At 40.7% G+C, this 14,284-nt stretch overlaps 1 protein-coding gene and 1 long non-coding RNA gene across 2 annotated transcripts; one reads left to right on the top strand and one right to left on the bottom strand.

Moving 5' to 3' along the window:
- Positions 1–601: 601 nt before the first annotated feature.
- LOC118763556 lies at positions 602–2,641 on the bottom strand. Its single transcript, XM_036503126.1, has 2 exons — positions 2,637–2,641; positions 602–1,037 (listed from the first exon to the last, which is right to left on the bottom strand). Exons 1-2 carry the CDS (start codon positions 2,639–2,641, stop codon positions 602–604), a joined length of 441 nt encoding a protein of 146 aa, XP_036359019.1.
- Positions 2,642–5,038: 2,397 nt separating this feature from the next.
- Positions 5,039–13,478, top strand: LOC118763652. Its single transcript, XR_004999419.1, has 3 exons — positions 5,039–9,377; positions 9,847–9,858; positions 12,265–13,478. It is a non-coding gene; the product is annotated as an uncharacterized LOC118763652 (long non-coding RNA).
- Positions 13,479–14,284: the final 806 nt, after the last annotated feature.

Genomic DNA, 14,284 nt, shown 5'->3' with positions numbered 1-14,284 from the left:
AAAAAGAATCGAAACTTCAGGACAAACATTCTTTTCGAAACTTCTAGAATCTTTATACGAGCAGTTACAGTAACCAATGGGAAAAGAACGAAAATGACAATTCCTCGGCAAAGACATTACGTCATATTGCCAATTCGCGCCACATTTCAAAATGGCTATTGCTACATCAGCCTCTCGCCAGAAAAATTGTTAAAATTTTGCGAAAGGAAATTTGTAATACATATTTTTTTTATACAACATTTGAATTAATGGTTACAACATATCTATATATACAAATGCATTTATAATTTACATGTTAAACATATGAAATTAGCCTTTCCAATACGGCTTACAATTATAATGTTCATATATATAATTCATTTCATTTCACTGGAAAAATTTTTTAAAAATTTTTTATATAATCCAGGAATATAAAAACTTTTTTGAAAATCTTCAAACAAACTGAGAAAGTTTTTTTGGAAAATGTACCATTCTACCACTTCTAGTCTTTTTCACATCTGTAGGTAATTTCAAAATTGACTTTGTTTTTCCATTAACATTGGATTTGTTTCTTTGAATATCATTTTGTTTCAAGTTATGTTGATATGTATTGCTCACATCTTCATGACATGAATGTTGGTCGAAATAAGCTTTTTTTTACTCTGTCGACACTGACAATTTCTTTTTTTCCATTCATTTCCAAAGTCATAGTTTTGTCTCTAACTGACAAGACTTTAAAAGGTCCGGTGTATTTATATTTCAGTGAATTATGAGCAGCATCGTTACGTACAAATACATGTGTCCAAGATTTTATATCAGAAGAAACGAAGCTTTTAACATTTTGCAATTTTCTTGTAAAAGAAGGAATATCTGTAAGAAATCTCTTAAGACGAGTTACATAATCATTAACATCTCCATTGAAAGAATTAGTTTCTTCGAACATTTGAGCAGGTAGAGTTAATGTTGTTCCGTACAAAAGTTCAGCAGGAGAATATTGTATATTTTCTTTAACAGCACTTCTAATTCCTAACAACACTACTGGTAAGGCTTCTAGCCAACTGTTAGAATCAAAAGAAGCACATGAACATTTAAAAAATTTTTTCGAAAGATTGACGAATTTTGGCATTGTGATAAATCCATCGAAGTGTATTTTTGGTGAACTCACCATATCTTTTCTGGGTCATCTTATAGATAAAGATGGAATTCGCCCATTACCAGAAAAAGTTGAAGCAATAAAAAACTTTCCTGTACCGAATAATGTAAGGAAGCTCAGAGAATTTTTAGGGATAGTTAATTTTTACAGAAAGTTTATTCCTAAAGTCACGGAAACCTTATATCCCTTAACTGAGCTATTGAAAAATAGAAAGAAAAAAATGAAGCCATAACTTTAAAAGTAACAGAATTACAAGCTTTTAAAAAAATTAAAGAGAAACTGTGTAAAGCAACACTTCTAAACCATCAGGTTCCTGAAGCAAAATTATCATTAATAGTTGATGCTTCCGATGTTGGAATCGGTGGCGTTCTACAGCAATTTCATTGTAATTCCTGGCAACCATTAGCATTTTTTTCAAAAAAATTCAAGGCACCAGAAACTAAATACAGTGTGTTCGGCAGAGAATTGTTGGCAGCTTATTTGTCAATTAAGCATTTCAGACATCTTGAAGGTAGGTCATTTACTTTATTCACTGACCATAAACCATTAACATATGCGTTAAAAAGTTCTTCGGAGAAATATTCTCCTAGAGAAATTAGACACCTTGATTTTATTTCAGTTTACTGTGGATATACGTTATATCAAGGGTGTTAAAAATTCAGCAGCAGATGCACTTTCTAGAATGAATGTAGATGCATTAAATTCACTAAACACTATAAATTTGGAAGTAATGTCTAAGGATCAAGTTGCAGATAAAGAATTTTCTTTATATAAAAATTTCAATTCAACTTCTTTAAAATTTAAAATGTTGCCGATCCATTCGTGTAATTCACATATTTGGTGTGATATTTCTACAGGTTTTTCGAGACCATTTGTGCCTGAAAAGCATAGAAAAAATGCTTTTTTCTAGCTTACATAATTTATCTCATCCAGGTATAGAAGCTTCATTAAAGTTGATATCAAGTCGTTTTGTTTGGCCTGGTATGAATAAAGATATTCGTTCTTGGGTTAAGTCATGTATGCAATGTCAAAAATCAAAAGTACAGCGTCATATCAAAGCACCATTAGGTACATTTGCAAATCCAGATGCGAGATTCCAACATATCCACATCGATATAGTTGGACCTTTAACTCCATGTGAGGATAATTTATATTTGTTGACGTATCGATCGCTTTTCGAGATGGCCCGAGGCTTATCCGATAAAAGACGTATCTGCAGTAACTATAGCAAAAACCTTATTTACCAATTGGATGTCTAGATTTGGCATTCCAAATACAGTGACAACAGATCGTGGTAGACAATTTGAGTCTAGCCTGTTCGCAGAATTCAATAAATTGTTGGGGATTAATAGAATTCGTACAACTTCATATCACCCACAATCTATCATTCCGTTAGATTGTGGGTGATATGAAGTTGTACGAAACTTCTAGAATCTTTATACGAGCAGTTACAGTAACCAATGGGAAAAGAACGAAAATGACAATTCCTCGGCAAAGACATTACGTCATATTGCCAATTCGCGCCACATTTCAAAATGGCTATTGCTACAATACCAATCATCAATGCATTTACGCTTTTGGTCCAACTGTACTGGATATATTTAAGGAGAAAATGAAAATACACATTTTAAAATCAGATAACACCATATAAGATGAATCAATACAAAAATTGAAGCAAATACTCTTATTTACAATGGTATTAATATATTTCGTTTTTACAATAACTTTGAATTTATACATCATTTGGTGCTATACATCATTTTATGATTTGTATATAACATGATTTTTGACATCGGGCTCTATTATGAGCGCTCGAAGTACTGTTTGTTGAAAAAACATGCAAACTTCTGCAATCTATTACGAGGCTGATATTAGTAAACACTTGTTGCTGGAACAACTCAATGTTAAATCATTAGCCACAAATGTTTACGAAAACCTGGCCCAAATGCTTGCAACAGAATTAACGTTAAAAAATTTAAAAAAAAGCCAGAACTAAGTGGTGGCATTAAAGCGAGCAACATATTAAGCGTACCAACCAAAAATTCAGAACAAAGAGCCGAGCAAATACCGCAGGATATTTTGTCTTGTGCTCTAAAGAGTGCAAATTTACCTTTCTTCGGAAAAACACTTTAGGCTGGTGACTAGGCTTCATGATGAAAACTATATAAAGCCTGTTAGAATTATTGTTCACGGTAACTATGTATCAGCTCTGACCACCATGGCGATTATGATTGCCATTTATACAAATCGCTCGTGTATGTTTACAAATTACGAGATGAATAAAAATTTGAGCATCCTTTACACGGATACAGACAAGCCAACGTAAAAAAACCGATTCAGTCCCTCTACCTGCTAAATAAAAATAACTAGACATCTCAAATATCACCCAACCATTTCATAAAAAGAACAGGACATGGGGGAAAATATAAAGACAGGGAGATAACATGGGTTTAAACAACAAATGTAGGCATGCACGTTATTCATAGCTCTGTCTTGTTAGAACAGCAACAAAATATTTACATTTGACAGATTTGTCCTCATCTTGTTTCTTGTTACCAACGTTTCAGGTGTCCTGAGGGAATTTCGAACCTGGTTCTCATTCCTAAGGTATTTTTCCGATATTATTATTCTGATCACTGCCTAAAATTGAACTCGAAATCTTGGGGTTAGCTCGTGCTCTTAACCACTACGCCATATATCCGTGGACAATTATAAAGTGAATTTTAGGGCTTATAAATCTATTATTTTCCTATCCTTCCTTAATACCGGTTCCCATATGCTATTCATATCTGCACCTAATTACCCACAACCATTTCAACGAAAGTATGAACCAACTGAAATAGATATCATTTGGGGCCTGTTTCTAATATTTTGCTCTGCAAAATAGATTTTTTTTTATACACCATTGAAGCGACTGACTTGTTTCACCAGCTAATAGAACAGCAATTTAATCAACCTATTGGCTAAAGATGTGGTGGATGTAGTAAATGACCACCATTTAGGTTAATTGGTTGGATTCTATAGAGAAAGTTGAACGCTTGTGATTTAGAAACAATCATTAGAAAGCGTTAGTAATGTAATTTTTTGATGAATTCACATGTGATATGTTCTGGAAACTAAATAATGGAAGGGAAAAAAATGGAAAAAGAAAGAAAAAATTCTGAGGCAATATGGCATTCAGTCAACTTTCCGATAGTTTTAAATGTAGGAGTGAAAAATTAAGAATCTCGTCCGTAAAAACACTAAGACTAGATCATAATATTAAGAGTAGTCATTTCATTAAGCTCAAAGAATGCCCATGGGCCTGTGCATATTCCAGTTTTGATCTAGGACGTCATAACGTTCGTCAAAGCTTAAGTGCGATACGTTACAATACATTAATGCATGGACCTTCTGTAAAAAGAGTATCAAATTTGCTTTCATAAAAAGGGCAATTTTAATCCATTTTGTAAAACCTAGAATGTCAGGTCACTTTCGAGTGCTACTGGTAACATGTAACCCAGTACAACCTGTTGCATGGTCGGGTCGTCGGCGACTAAACCGGCAACCCCACCAAGCTTGCTTGGTGAGGAGGGTGTTTATTGGACACCCTGCGGGATGAAAAACAAAACCCGTCAAAGGGCGGAGGACCTCTTGAGAGTCAACGGCCATCCAATAAATGTTAGCACGGGTACGCAGAAATTCCGGGGTGATGTCCGGCGTGCTGAAAGACCACTGGGAGTGAGGCGCCCCTCAGCTTTTGTTAAAGCATGCCTCTAGGATAAGGTCACTGATATAAAACCAGATATGCAGGAAATGGCATTGGACATTTTGGGGATCTTTGGTTTGTGCTAGAGATCACGGCGCTCCCACATCCCTGAGCCTGCGACTCATTGGCACCAGACATCTTGCTCCGGCTTGTCTCTGGATAATGTCGAAGTGGAGAGGGTCTATGAGGTGTTGTGCAAGCCTTATTGGATCTAAAACTCTGCACAGGCATTGCCGACATCTGCTCGATATGTGCATTTTTTTTATTGCGACCTACACCTCAGCACCAATGCAAAACGAAATCCTCGAATTGTTGAGAAGACACACTGTCAGGTTCGTGGTCGATGTTTATTTGAAATTATATAAAAATAATGTTTAAAGATTTGGCTGTTATCTCTAGCATATAGAAATACCTTTTAGGCTTAACTATTTGCTTCTTGAAAATCATTAAAAAATATTTGAGTCAATACATTCAACTAAAAATTCGAGGTGATACCCCAGCATGGCCTCAGTTATTACAGCAAATAAAATATAAAAAACAATACAATTTATATCAGAAGTTTTGACCAGGTTAGGCGTCAAGAAATGTGGGGGCGAAAAAAACCCCGAAAAATATAAGCATGGGGCTTTTGTCCACTTTCACACTTTAAGTAGGAGCTTTTGTCCGTACCCCTGTTCAGCACCCCCAGTTGCAATCGGCTAGCTACGTGGCTGCTAGTGACTTAGAAGTAATCAGACGTTAGCAATAATTTTCAGATGAATTTACACGTTATGAAAACTAAAACTAATGAAAAAAAAAAAAAAAGCGAATACAGAAGATGGAAATATGCCATTCAGTGAACATTCTGATCATTTTAAATGTAGGTGTGAAACATTTGCTGTCCTCATTTTCATAGTCCCCTTCGTAAAAAATATTGGGAGTAACGGTCTCCAATGTCAAGTTCCAATATCATGATCTAATTTTCTGGTGAATTGACTTGCGACATGTTCAGAAAACTATAAATAACGACAAAAAAAAAAAAAAAAAAAAAAAGAGACTAGGCCACAACGGAGACTAGATCATCCAACACTAGTTCAAGTAAATTTGAACCAACTGAAAACAAGCATCATTTGGTGTCAAAATATTTTTATGCACCAATGATTCTACTATTTACTGGCTGGTTTCACCAGCTAGTAACAAGAATCTGGCTAGTTTAACAGATTTAGAAGCAATCGTTAGAAATATACGTTTATGAAGAATTCACATGCGATATGTTAAAAAAACTAAACTATAAATACAGGAAAAGGAAAAACGATATAAAAATAAATGTGGAACTTCTTGTCAATATACCATTCGGTCAATGACTTTCAGATAATTGTAAACGTATGAATAAATTCGGAGTCCTCATTTATAGAATCTTGTCCGCAAAAATCTCGAGGCCAGTCCTCCCATCGAGATCAAACGATACACTTGGACTGTATATCCCAGTTTTGAAAATGGTACATTAGCACAATGATGTCCACGTAGGCCATATGCGGCATCTACATCCGAACTAGATCGTGATATCTCTCGAGGGACAACGCATGTAAGACCGAAACTCCCGGGGCTAGAAATAGCCTTTCTCGACCTAGCCAAAGCCTTCGATACTGTCTCGCATTCCCTCGTTTCTGCGGGCATGAGGAGGCTCGGTTACCACGACCACCTGATTCGATTAGTGGGACAGCTATACGAGGGCTGTACCACTACCTTCACGATAGGGACCGGTAGTAGCGCGCCCATTGAGATAAAGCGCGGTGTTCGACAGGGAGACGCCCTATCACCCTTTTAACATCGCGACCGATCCACTGCTGGACAGCCTGCCCGCAAATATGGGTCTGCAGGTCGGAGGTGCGGTCGTGGCGGGCCTCGCATACGCGGATGACTTAGTGCTAGTCTCCGGCTCTAGCCGGGGTCTACAGTGCCTCTTAGATCGGTGCTCGGAGTCCTACCAAGCGGTGGGGCTCTCCATTAACGTTTCCAAGTGCGCGTGGTTCTCCATTCGAAATTGGAGAAAGTCTTTAGTCAATGCGTCATCGCCGCCGACACTATGGTTGTCCGGTACCACGAGTCGAGCCGGATGAAAGCGTGCCGTACTTAGGGATGAGGGTTCGTCCCCGGTCGACACAGAATAGGGGAACATCAGATGAGAACATAACGCGATGCATAAACGAACTACGCCGGGCACCGCTAAAGAAGTTTTTGATGCTACAACAGTATTACCTGCCTAGTCTGTTTTACAGGCTGACACAGGCGATACCCACTAAGGTGGCGTTAGAGAAATTGGATATGATTGTACGAGGTGGGGCGCGAAGAATGCTCCATCTCCCGGACTCGACCTCGAAAAGCTTCCTGTACAGCGCAAGAAGGGACGGAGGGTTGAACCTCTGTCAGTTGGCGCGCGCTATACCGAAGAACGTGATTCGTAGGAACCTGCGTTTACTGGGCTCCGAATATGACGCTGTTCGCATGATAGCTCAGGCTGCCGATCTCGCCCATCAAAACGAGGAGCTATCCGCCCTGTTCGATCTACCATCTGTCCGAAATGATGGCAATCCATACGCCCCTGACCTCCGCCTCATCCATGCCAAGAGATGGGCCTCGCAACCGGTCCAGGGAGTGTGTGCTGCCGCCTTCAAATCGGACCCGATTGGAAACAGTTGGCTGACACGACTGGGTTGAATCTCGGAGGGATGCTACTTGGGGATACTCAAGATGAGGACCAACACGTTTCCCACACGTGAATGCCTCACCCGTGGAGGTCGTGGCGATAGCACCTGCAAAAGGTGCGGAAGTGCGTCTGAAACGATCTCCCACATCAGTGGCCAGTGCTCACGCCTCAAAACAAAGAGACTGACCAGGTACACTCGAATATGCCGACTGTTGGCTAGGGAAGCTGAGCGGTATGGGTGGATGACCGGCTGGGAGCCGGTTTATCGAGTATCGGGGTCCAGATATATCCCCGATTTAGTGTTTCACAACTCTAGCGAGGTTGTCATCGTTGATGTTACCGTCCGATATGAGCAGGACACGGCGTTGAGTGACGCTGCGCGCGAGAAAGAGAAAATACCGGCCGCTAATTCCGCTCCTCCGAGGGGAGCTGGGTGTACTGGTACGAGTGTTCGGCTGCCCGATAGGGGCCTGCGGCGCATGGTGCTCAGAGGCCGAGGAAGCATTGGCAGCACTGCACATTAAAGACAAACGTTTCATGAGGCTGCTAAGCAGAACTGCAATGATCTGCACGTTTAACATGTTAAGGAATTGATAGGCTTAAGGAATTGATGCCACTCGAGTTCCTGTCGGATCCGACACGGAATACCCCTTCGATGAGGTCCTCACCTGGATTTTTTTTTGAGGACTGGTGTGTCGGAGACCCCTCAGTTTTAAAAAAAATTTTTAAAGTTTTATTTAATTTTTTTTCTACGAGGTGGTAGCAAGGCCTGTGTACCTTGCTTCGGCAGGAACTTTGATTTATATACCGATTTTGAAGAAAATTTTGTAGTGTCCCATCTATGTCGCCCCCTAGTGAGTAATAAAGAAAATCATTTGCAACACCACTATCTCCTTCACCAATTCGTTGTAGAAAAGAGCGAAATTAAAAGTACTAAACTGCTGAGAATTTGTTTAAGAAACTTCGTCAAATATCTCTTATAGACCAACAATACGGAAACCTAAAGGTAAGTTCACCGTGAAGAAAATTCACCGAGGAAATATATCCATAGTAAGAGTTAAAAACTATTTTATCGGAAAAGAGAAAAAACGGTGAATTTTCTTTGAGATGAATTTATAGCGGTGAACTTACTGGATATAGCTCTCTTTTTTTTTTTTTTACTTTGAATTTATTCGATATATTTTTAAATATTCAAATGCTTGTAAGAATTGTAAACTGACTTTATAATTATTTTTTTTATTTTATGTGCAAACATAGTAATGGAATGGTTTGGATTCAGTAGATTACATTGTAATTTTATCTTGCAGTAACATTCTATCCAGGTGTAAAAATATTTCTCTCGCAAATATTAATTCAAAAATGTATTAATTTCAATGAATACTGTCTTTCAAATCACGGTACTACGTGCGACAGACGAGAATACCAAGCGACGCCACACCACGGATGCCGCCCAGGGGGCGTTCAGATGGACCTGACGGGGGAGAGGAAAACCCTGGACTCGACATAAGAAAGAAAGAGAAGAGGAAAAAGGAAAGAAGAAAAGAGACAACAATCGTCTGACAGACGAGAATACCAAGCGACGCCACACCACGGATGCCGCCCAGGGGGCGTTCAGATGGACCTGACGGGGGAGAGGAAAACCCTGGACTCGACATAAGACCCGGTTATGACAACCGCCGAAATGAAGTCTGGCGCCGTGAATTCGATCACTGGCCATGGCAGAGCGGGACGGGCAAACATCGGATGGACAGCGTGCGCGTCGCTATCGACGGAGTGCGTGTGGGACCGCCCACATAAAATAACAGGGAAAGGTTGCTGAATCGCAAGTGTGAGAAAAGTATTTACGTACCAGACGACACAAAAAATCTCGAGGCCAATCCTCCCATCGAGATCAAACGATACACTTGGACTGTATATCCCAGTTTTGAAAATGGAACATTAGCGCAATGTCGTCCACATACACCATATGCGACATCTCCACCCAAGCTAGGATGTCATAACGCTCGTCAAAGGCAAAGTGTGATAAATTACTTCGCCAGAAAACACAATGCCACCACTAGTTCAACGAAAGTGAACCAACTGATGCATATCTGCGATATCATTTAAAATATTGAGACTAGCTCGGGAAATTGGGGTTGCATCTCCTATTCAGCACTATCGATACACTTGGGTTCTGTATATCCTAGTTTTGAAAGTGGAACATTAACGCAATGATGTCCACGTAGGCCATATGCGACATCTACATCCGAACTAGGTCGTGATATCACTGGTCATAGATAGAGTGTGAGAAAAGTATTCACATACCAGACGACACAATGCATGGACTGTCTGAATCCGTGTAAAATTTTTCTCCAGTATGAAAGTCGATTTTATTAATTTTTTTCTAAAATCTAAAACATTTTCAAAGCAAGCACCGCACAGGACTCGGTTGTTCAGTGTCAAGCTCATCTTTTAGTACAGAGAAAGAAAGCCATAGTGGAATGACAACGAAAATACAGATTTAACGTAAGAAGGAACATTGAGGTGGCGAGTTTAGCAACTGGCGAAGTGAATAACAAAATGAAAGGCGTGAATTTTGCAGCAGCGGCAGGGAGTTAAACTCGAAAGATAAATACCAATAATTAAAAAAATCACAGAGTTGTTAAAGGAGGGGACTGAAGTGAAAGTGGTCCCTCCTCAAAATATCCAAACTGACGTGTTAGAAAGAACAGTGATATTCAAAACATACGTGGAGAAAAAGAAAATCGATTACGTCAACGAAAAAGAAATTGAAAAATGTTTAAAGCCAATATGGCAACACACAAAATACGTAATTCAAGGGAAAAGGTATGCAACAATAGAGGTTCGTATGGAGTCGGCCGAGAAGGTGAAATAGTACTCGGTCGAGCCATTGCGAACAGAGGTGGTGGTACTCCTTCAGATATACATGGGGAGGAGAACCTCGAGGATCAGAATAGCGAACGTTCCGCCGGAAATGGAATCAGAATGGTTTGTGGCAGCAGTCTTACTAAATTTAGAAGAAATACTGCTGCTATCAGCCGAAGAGCAGAAAACCTGGACATGGTCCTGGTTGCGAAATCGCACGATGGTCTTCAGGCTCTTATCGACAGATGCTTGGAGTTCTATCGTGGGGTGGGCTGGGACTTAATGTCGGAAAGTGTGCGTGGTTCTCCATCCGCGGCAGGAGCAAGTCCTGCCTAGTCAATCATAATACTCCGCCGAGCATTGATGGTATCGCTATAAAACAAGTAGAACCAGGGGAAAGAGCATCCTATCTAGGTTTGAACATTCCCACTTGCACTTCAAACTCATGTCGGGAGTTTAGTTTAGAACCAGTGGAGCATATGTCTCTGGATATAAATAAAATATGCAGAGCTCTGCTGAAACCCCGACAGAAGTTTCTCTTGCTGCAGCAATATTACCTGCTTAGGCTCTTTCATAGTCTAGTACAGGTGCTGCCGTCAAGGGGAATTCTTGAGCGGCTTGACACGGCCATCCGTGAGGGGGCTAGGAGGATGTAACATCTCCCTGAAACTACGTCCTCTTCCTTCCTCTATTGCAGCCTGCGTGACGGTGGGTTGAGTCTTCACCAGATGGTGAGACATACTAAAGTGCGCCATTCGCCGTAACCTTCGCCTGCTGACCTCTTATGTCTGTTAGGAAGGTTGCGGATTCTGCATGATTAACCGAACAGAACCAGCAACTTATAGTATCCTACGATTTGCCGTTGCTAGCTGCGGGCGCTACCGAGTACAACCCTAATATCCGGCTGGTTCACTCCCACAGATGGGCGGCCCAGCCGGTGCATGGGGCGTGCGCGGCGGCGTATCGTGGCGATGCAATCGGTAATAGTTGGATAAGTAGGCCGGGTAGGATTACGGAGGGGTGCTACTTGGGTTTACTCAAGATGCGCTCTAACGTGGTCTCTGTGGCGATTCCACGTGTCCGAGATGTAGATTAGGAGCAGAGACCATCTCTCACGTCAGCGGAGTATGTGGCGCTCTTAAAGGGCCACGACTCGCCAGGCATAAGATATGTAGCCTGATGGCGAAGGAAGCTGTGGACTATGGCTGGAGTGTCAGTGTGGAGCCTTCCTACATTGTAGGTGGCTCCAGGCTGATCCCTGATCTGGTCTTTAGCCGTCCGGAAAAGTAGTGGTAGTCGATATGACCGTCAGATTGGAACAAGGGGATGCCTTGAAAGAGGCATCCCTAGAGAAAATGCGCAAGTACCGACCGCTCGTACAATTGCATTTGCAGGAGTTCGATCGGCCGGTGGAGGTGCATGGGCTCCCAATCGGTGCCTGTGGTGCTTGGTGCCGACCTGCGAGTATGGCACTGGACGCCCTGGGCATAAAAGACAGGTCATTTCGACGACTACTTAGCCGGACGGCTATGATCCTAATGTACAATATGCTGAGAGACTAGCTTTCAGCATCGGGGGATTCATGCATGACCCCAGTACGATGACATAGCTTAACCCAACTGAATACGATAATAAAAAGAAAACCGAACTGACTTGTAAATACCGATACCCGCCTTAGAGAATATTTTAGCTATTTTTTATCTGTTTTAATATTGTTCGGGACAGTGGGATCGTCTTGGCTTGGCATTTATGCCTGTATCCTGTGCGCGTCACTAACGGCGAAGCATAAAGTGGGACCACCCACTATAAATAAAGGGAAGAGAGACTAAAAAGTCTATAATACCATAGCCAAATGCCTCGTCATCTAATTAGTGACGCGCATGAACGGATCAACGAGATTCCTACTTTCCCTATCTACTGTCTAGCGAACGGGCTTGGACGGATCGGCGGGGAAAGAAAACCCTGTTGAGCTTGACTCAGAAGTCATAGACATTATGAACACAAAACTGGGAGTGATAGTTGAAGAGAGAAAACCTCGCCGTTTTAAATGTGGGCTTTGAAGGTCACGTAAGGACTGAATGCAAGAAAAAAACAGAAAAAGAAGGCGAGGAGGAAGACAACCAAGTGGCAACAAAAGAAATAGAGAAACAGAATGATAATCAACAGTTATCGCCAAGCTAATTTGGCAGTCCATAAATATAAGACTGCAGATGCCTGACCAGCAAGGGGAAGCGGCTGACCTCCCCTTTTCAATGGTTATAATGGACACATGTTCGTGTGTCATATAGCTAGCTAGAGGCGATGGCCTCTTGGAGCTAATCAACGGCAGCTTTAGTCTTATAGTTCACTTGGTCAGTTACAGTGATCATAAATTTGTCATTTGTAAGCTGGAACTAGATAAGTTAAATAGTAGAGGCTCCGGCTACTGCAAACTCAATAAGTCCCTTTTGGCGATTGAGGAGTATACGAAACGGATTAAGTTATTGATATAGAGGGCATTGACAAGAAGCATAATTTACAATAAAAGGTAGTACGCCCTAAAAAGAGCCATCAAATTTGAGTATTAGATATAGCATAGGTTTAGTGAACGTAAGAGGGAAGTAGAACTAGCTAAGACCTTAGAGGAAGCCGTGATGACTGGCAGTACATCTCAGGTGAAGGCAAAGAGACTGGAATTAAACCAGCACCTCGAAGCCAAACACATGGGGTGTATTGTCAGGGCTAGACTTCGTGCAATGGGTTGCGAGGGGATCAGAGCCGCTGGATGGGCCCCGAGTGGTGGAAGCCCAACGTGGAAATGATTCCACAATTCGATCTTTGGAGAACCTACAAGGTGAGTTGGTAAACGAGCCTGAGGAGATATGTAAGACTTTTCAGGAGCACTTCGCCCAGCATTTCGGGGGTGGGGAGCGATGGACCGGATAGTGCTTCTCGGAAAGCACACGATGAACGAAAGTCTGAACCAACTGAAATATGTTATCAGTTGGGGGTTTCTTTCTGCTGGATTTTGCAAAATATTACTTTTTATACACCATTGTATCCACTGACTTAACGATGTCATGGATGCTATATATGATCACCACCACTAGAGGGACATTTATCTTAACTTTTCCAATGGGTTGGACTACGCAGAAACACTAGTTGAGTATAAGAAATTTAGAAGCAATCATTAGTGACCGTTGGCAATAGAATTTTCTGATCATTTTACATGTAATATATTTTTAATAATAAAAGCAAATATGGAACAAATTTAGAATTCCAAGACAAAAACATTCAGTCGACGAATTTCAGAATGAAAAATTAAATGTCCTCATTTTCATATTCTCGTCTGCAAAAATATTTCGGCTAGATCACAATATTGAAAAATCTGAAATAAATTTAGGATTTCTAAGCATTATACCATTCAGTCGACTTTCAGATCGTTTGTACCGTACGAGTGAAAAATTTAGTGTCTTCATTTACAGAATCTTGTCCGTAAATTCTCGAGACAAGACCTCCCATTGAAATCAAACGATACATTTGAGCTCTGTATATCCCAGTTTTGAAAGTGGAATATTAGCGCAATGATGTCCATGTACTCAATACGTGAAATCTGTTAGGGTGTCATATCGGTCATCAAAGTGAGATAAATGAATTAGGCCTGTAACAGACATGATTTGGGGCTGGTTTCAGCAGTATTTTGCTGGGAAAAATATTACATTTTTTTTATCGACTGGCTCGTTTAAGAGATTTCGAAGTAATCATTAGAGACCATTAGCAATATAGGTTTATCAAGAATCCACAAGTGTTAAGTTCTGAAAACTATAAATACAAAAGAAAATCGATATCAAAATAATTTTAGAACTTCGTGGCA

Source organism: Octopus sinensis, linkage group LG5, assembly GCF_006345805.1.
Source record: "Octopus sinensis linkage group LG5, ASM634580v1, whole genome shotgun sequence".
NCBI lineage: Eukaryota > Metazoa > Mollusca > Cephalopoda > Octopoda > Octopodidae > Octopus > Octopus sinensis.
This window is presented reverse-complemented; position numbering and strand designations above follow the sequence as displayed.